Source organism: Zalophus californianus, chromosome 3 (genome assembly GCF_009762305.2).
Source record: "Zalophus californianus isolate mZalCal1 chromosome 3, mZalCal1.pri.v2, whole genome shotgun sequence".
NCBI classification, from domain to species: domain Eukaryota; kingdom Metazoa; phylum Chordata; class Mammalia; order Carnivora; family Otariidae; genus Zalophus; species Zalophus californianus.
The window spans coordinates 11,476,430-11,482,883 of record NC_045597.1 but is presented as its reverse complement, the minus strand read 5'-3'; the positions used below and the strand labels follow the sequence as shown (position 1 = coordinate 11,482,883).

General features: G+C 56.1%; 1 protein-coding gene across 2 annotated transcripts; it reads left to right on the top strand.

Annotated features, from left to right (window-relative positions):
* Window positions 1–833: 833 nt before the first annotated feature.
* ZIC2 (Zic family member 2) lies at window positions 834–5,797 on the top strand. 2 transcript variants are annotated; one of them, XM_027590058.2, is made up of 3 exons: window positions 834–2,185; window positions 3,969–4,132; window positions 4,363–5,797. In XM_027590058.2, exons 1-3 carry the CDS (start codon window positions 1,114–1,116, stop codon window positions 4,714–4,716), a joined length of 1,590 nt encoding a protein of 529 aa, XP_027445859.1. In that variant the 5' UTR covers window positions 834–1,113; the 3' UTR covers window positions 4,717–5,797. The 2 variants fall into 2 exon arrangements, with proteins under 2 accessions (XP_027445859.1, XP_027445860.1); XM_027590059.2 differs by having other exon boundaries at window positions 4,326–4,450.
* The last annotated feature ends 657 nt before the right edge of the window (window positions 5,798–6,454 follow it).

Below are 6,454 nucleotides of genomic sequence, written 5' to 3'. Positions count from 1 at the left end.
CTCCGCGTCCAGCGTCTGACCGGCCAGAGGAAGCGGGCGAGCTAGAGATCACTTTTTTATTGTTGTTATTGTTTTTCAGCCTAGCCTCCCCTCCTCCCCTCCCTCTGGAAGCCTTCTCCCCTCCCACAGCCCCCGTCTCTCTTCCTCCCCCGCCTCCTTCTCCCGCACAACTTAAAGAAAGAGGGAGAGGCGCGGCGCGGCAGCTTCCTTCATCTGGGGGAATTCGTGGCTGCTGCAAGTTTACTGCGCTAGGCGCAGCCAATGCCAAGCGCGGAGGACGAGGAGGGCTAAACACCGCGGCTGCTGCGCTAAACAATAACCCGCCGCGCGCGGAGCGGCTCGAGTAGGGCCGCGGGGAACCGAGCGGCCGACCCAGCGCGCGGGGGAGAGGGCGCTCGGCCTCCGCCTGCCGCCCCAGTGCCCCCGCCGCGGTCAGGTGGACCGTGGGCGCGCCGGGTCAGGGCGCCAAGCGCGGAGCTCGCCTCCGTCCCCTCCTCGCTCGCCTGCCTGGCCCGTGCACGGCCGCCGCGCTCCGGCACGGTGGCCCCGCCGCTGCTGTGATTTCATTCTGAGGGCGCCGCTTGGCGCTGCCGGGTCCGGGGTCCGCGAAGCGTGCGAGCGAGTGAGTGTGTGCGTGCGCGCGCGGGTGCGCGCAGGGGTGGGGGCCGCGGCGCTGCGCTCGCCCCCCGTTGGCCCCCCTCTCCACTCCGCTCTCCACACCTCCCTCCCGCTCCCTCCTCCCGCCCGCCCTCCCCTGCCCTGCCCGCCCGCCCCCGCCGCAGCTCCTTTAATACACTTTGGTTCTCCGCCTGGCTTTGGACTCTTCTCCTCCTCCACCTCCTCCTCCTCCTCCTCCCGCGCCTCCTCCGCCGCCGCCTCCTCCTCCTCTTCCTCTCCGCGCCTTCGCTCCGCGCCCGGCCGCCCGAGGCAGATCCAGGCGGCGGCGGAGGCGGTGGGCGCAGGAGCGCGGCTCCCGGGGCTGAAGCCGCCACCACCACCGCCGCCTGCGCTCTGAGCCGGGCGGCCGCTGGACGCACCGCGCGCGGGGCGGGAGTGGGAGCGGAGGAGGCGCGGGGCTCGCCGGGGCCGGCAGGGCGGGTGGGCGCGCTGGCCATGCTACTGGACGCGGGGCCGCAGTTCCCGGCCATCGGGGTGGGCAGCTTCGCGCGCCACCATCACCACTCGGCCGCGGCGGCGGCGGCGGCGGCTGCCGAGATGCAGGACCGCGAACTGAGCCTGGCCGCGGCGCAGAACGGCTTCGTGGACTCGGCGGCCGCGCACATGGGCGCCTTCAAGCTCAACCCAGGCGCGCACGAGCTGTCCCCGGGCCAGAGCTCGGCGTTCACGTCGCAGGGCCCCGGCGCCTACCCTGGCTCTGCCGCGGCTGCCGCTGCAGCCGCCGCGCTTGGGCCCCATGCGGCGCACGTCGGCTCCTACTCCGGGCCGCCTTTCAACTCCACCCGGGACTTCCTGTTCCGCAGCCGGGGCTTCGGGGACTCGGCGCCGGGCAGCGGGCAGCACGGGCTGTTTGGGCCAGGAGCGGGCGGCCTGCACCATGCGCACTCGGACGCGCAGGGCCACCTCCTCTTCCCCGGCCTCCCGGAGCAGCACGGGCCGCACGGCTCGCAGAATGTGCTCAACGGGCAGATGCGCCTGGGGCTGCCCGGCGAGGTGTTCGGGCGCTCGGAGCAGTACCGCCAGGTGGCCAGCCCGCGGACCGACCCCTACTCGGCGGCGCAGCTCCACAACCAGTACGGTCCCATGAATATGAACATGGGTATGAACATGGCAGCGGCCGCGGCCCACCACCACCACCACCACCACCACCCTGGTGCCTTTTTCCGCTACATGCGGCAGCAGTGCATCAAGCAGGAGCTCATCTGCAAGTGGATCGACCCTGAGCAGCTGAGCAACCCCAAGAAGAGCTGCAACAAAACTTTCAGCACCATGCACGAGCTGGTGACCCACGTTTCCGTGGAGCACGTCGGCGGCCCCGAGCAGAGCAACCACGTCTGCTTCTGGGAGGAGTGTCCGCGCGAGGGCAAACCCTTCAAGGCCAAATACAAACTGGTCAACCACATCCGCGTGCACACAGGCGAGAAACCCTTCCCCTGCCCCTTCCCGGGCTGCGGCAAGGTCTTCGCGCGCTCCGAGAACCTCAAGATCCACAAAAGGACCCACACAGGTAACTGAGGGCCGGGACGGGATGGGGCGCGGGGGAGAGAGAGAGAGGCTGTGGTTGGTTGGCTGGGGGAAACGCGCAGACCGCCAGTTCCTGCTCCGGGATGGGAGGTGTTTTTGTGTGTGCGAGACAGCCAGCGGCTTGTTTTTGTTGGAGAAAGAAAGAATATTATCGGGCTGGATTTTTCCATGTATGGAAATTGGGTTTTAAATGATCGGTATAACATCAAATGTATGTTTTGGGTGATGTAATTGCTTCGTTTGCTCAGCCCCTGTTAATAATTTCCGTTCTAAATAGAACGCACAAAATAAAACTGCTCTGCAACTCGGTGCCCGGGAATCGAGCCTAGAGAGGATTTTGCCAGCTTGTCTGGATGTGCTTTTCTCCTCCGGCTGTGTGTCTGTGTTTGGGTGGCTTGTGTGTTTTCCCACTTATTTTACTCGCGGTCCAAAAGTCCTTCCCGGAACTGTTTTCCCATTAAATGAGTCTGTTGTGAGCCGAAGCTGTAGAGTGTTTCTCGTTTAAAAAAAGAAAAAAGAAGTGTTTTTAAAGCCCATTTCGGGGTAGGTCGCGGGGCTTTACGGTGGGTTGCAGGAGTTTGTGAAAAACCAGAGGGTTTGCGATTCCAAACTTGGACCAACAGCCGGGTCAGAGAAAACCCCGGGGCCGGACGGCCCCGCGGGGCAATCGCGTGAGAGGAGGGAGCTGCAAAAGAACGCGCCTCTCGACTCATAGATTATTCATCTCTGACCAGGTCCCAGCCAAAATCGTGCCAGACGATTTCCTAAAAGAAAGCCAAATGTTTTAGCAACTTCCCCCGTCAATATTTACCCCAAAGTGGGGATGCGCCAGCGGCCTATTGTTCTCTTCCGGGAAGGGAGGGAGCCGAGGTGCGAGACAAGCTTTTAACAAGGTTTAAAATTTGAGAAATTTATTTGCATGAAATGCTTTCGAGTCCTGTGTCTGAGCGGATGTCTTTAAAAAACAATTTAGGTGCTAATGGAATTTAACGTTAAATGGTCCCCTTTCCAAGAGGAACGATGTTTGAGTTCTCACACCTCTAAATGACTCCAAGCATTTGGAATTCTGGCAACAGGATGCAGGGACCGCCAGAAAATTAAACAGGGAGATTTTGAAAGCCTTTGCTGACGTCCCCCACCCCCACTGCCCAGCTTGTGCCTCTGCCATCGCTAGATGCTGTCTTATCTCTAATATTTACCTTTTTCCCCGACTTATTTTTAAATGACTGGAAGTGAGACTAGAATAACGGTTAATTTAATTTGCAGAATTTTGGATGAAAAATACTGGCTCAGTTATGATCCACAGCCCTGTCCCCAAACATAGCAACTCCAAATGTAATTGCCTGTTGGCCCCAGAGACAAACCGACAGCAGCCCAGCAGCCTGCCTGATTTTGATAATGCCCTAAATATTTTGTCATAATAACAGCTTCTCCATGGCGAGACCAGTTTGTTAGAAGCTGCGAATCCAAGGAGTCCTATAGAAAGGTGGGCAGGGCCGGGTACTACCCCAAATTCATTATAAATCTGAGGAAATGGGTGTCAGTCTGGAAGAAAATTAAAATATGAAGTAAATGAGCAGGACTGTCAGGTGGGAAGGCAGTTAATTTCATCTTAGTTCTGCCGCAGAGGCGATCCGACCTGGTAAGGGACCCAGGCCCTTCTGGTTCCTCTTTCCTTCTTGCAGCGGCCTTGCTCCTTCCAGAGTGGGTGGGGGCTCCGGGAAGCTCTGGGTGTGGGCAGCAAGCGCCTATGTTTCTATCCACAGGGGAGAAGCCCTTCCAGTGTGAGTTCGAGGGCTGCGACCGGCGCTTCGCCAACAGCAGCGACAGGAAGAAGCACATGCACGTCCACACCTCCGATAAGCCCTATCTGTGCAAGATGTGCGACAAGTCCTACACGCACCCCAGCTCACTGCGGAAACACATGAAGGTACCACCGGGGAGGCCGGGAGGAGTGCGAGGCGGCTGGCCCGCGGCGCGGGTCCGGCCTGGACCACCCTTGCCAGTCTGGGAAGGCCAGGGTTCCCCGGGGCCCGGATGGCGCGGAAGTAGCGAGGGGAAGGGCATTTCTGGGGGTGCTCCCCCCGGGAGCGCGGCCCCACAGCAGCTGCACTCACACCCAGTCCCCTTTGGTCTCCCCTCCCGGCTTTTCTCTTGCAGGTCCATGAGTCCTCCCCGCAGGGCTCTGAGTCCTCCCCGGCCGCCAGCTCGGGCTACGAGTCGTCCACGCCCCCGGGGCTGGTGTCCCCCAGCGCCGAGCCCCAGAGCAGCTCTAACCTCTCCCCGGCAGCGGCCGCGGCGGCGGCGGCGGCGGCGGCGGCGGCGGCGGCCGTGTCCGCGGTGCACCGGAGCGGAGGCTCGGGCGGCGGCGGCGCGGGCGGCGGCTCCGGCGGAGGCAGCGGCGGGGGCGGCGGCGGGGCGGGCGGCGGGGGCGGCGGCAGCTCTGGCGGGGGCAGCGGGACAGCCGGGGGCCACAGCGGCCTCTCCTCCAACTTCAATGAATGGTACGTGTGAGAGGCCGGGGCCTCTCTTCCTCTCCCAGTCCCCATCCTGGCGCAGCCCCCCGGGTGGCCAGCGCCGAGGGCACCCTGTGATGTGTTGTTAAAATTATGAATCTGATTTTTATGATGATGAAAATGATTTTACCAGAAGGATTTTTAAAAGTTTTTTTTTTTTTTTTTAAATAATCTAGGCATGAAAAGCAAAAATATCCCTCCCGGAGTCTCAGACGCTGAAAACATAAAATAAGAAATAAAAAATTAAAAAAATACAAAACCCGTAAAAATATTGAACCAAACCCCCATCCTTAATCACCCCCCCATGCCCTCTTTCCTTCTCTCCCAGTTCCCAGTCTTCTGACAAACTGTACATAGCGAACTCCTTCCTTCTCCAAGGTGGTTTTAATGGCTTCTTGGTGTATAGAAGTTTGTCCATTTGTAACTCTCCGGATTGCGTTCCTTCCTGCCTTTCTTCCCTTCCCTTTCCCAAGTGATGGGCTTTTTCTTTTTCTCTTTTTAGTTTACCCGGTTTCTTTTTTAAGTAATGTGGAAGAAAATGGTTTATTTTGTATTGTGGTATTGAATATTGTGTTCCTTTTTATGAGGCAACTTGATTGTAAACTTCATGCAACTATAGACTGGAAAAAAACCGAGCCGTGCCAAAGTCTCCCTTCTGTTTCTTCAACACATTGATCCACAGCACACACACACACACCACCACCACCAACGCTTGTGAATGTATTTTTCTGTTAGCTGGGTTTACATGTGATGTTTTAGTGCTTTTGCAAGTTCAATTTGTTAGTTCCTGTATGAGAGATTGTGGGGGAAAATAAACGTCGTGCCGTTAGCTTTTCCGTAATAACACCCTTCCTTCTGTAAATACCCGTTACCATATTTATCCATTTGTAATTAAATTATGGTATTAACTTGCTACAGAGGAAACAATATTTATAAAGAATGTTTCTTAACTATAAATATGTACAATTGTGGGCATAAACTGTTTCAGATTTTTTATTTGAAGGTTTTAAGTGGTTTGATCATTTCTTGTGATATGTTTTGAGAGTAATGCATACAGAAATATAATAAAATGTGTTGAAACTGCATGAACATACTATTTTTTTTCTAGCAAAGTTATTAAAGAAAATGGGAAGGGGGCAGCTGAGGGTTGATGTGGGTATGCCTCAGCTGCCTAAATGAATGGGAGGTACCACCTTGCATTCTGGGGAGGAAGGTGTATGTATGCATAGAAACCAGGCCAAACTGCCCCTTTGGCAGAAAGTCTCAAAATTATTTTCTCTGTCCTTTGTTTGTAGCTGGGAGTGAATTAAATTTTTGGAAAGGCCCTGTGAGGAATGGCGGCAGGAACCTTCAGAGTTTCTAATGGCTCCATTATCTGAGGGAATGCCTTTCTTTAAGCTATTTGGACTGGATTTAAGAGCACTAAACATTTCCTTATTCTTTGTTTTCCCTCTTCCCTGCCCCCTTTCCTTTCCCTCCCTCTGAAAAGCTGAGGTATAGTTATTTTTAATTGCACGTTTAAAACTGAGCTGAGTACTTTGTTTTTGAACTTGGCCCAGTGATTATAGTTTAAGGACCCTTTTCTACCAAAACTTTTTTCTTGAAATTTTAGAGAGCTTGCTCAAGAAATTTTGCTTATCTGCACAACTGCTGTGCACCAATAACTAGGATGTTCAAGAGAAGAAGGTGATAGAGTACATTTGAATTTAAGAAAGCAACAAACCGTTGGCCCAAGA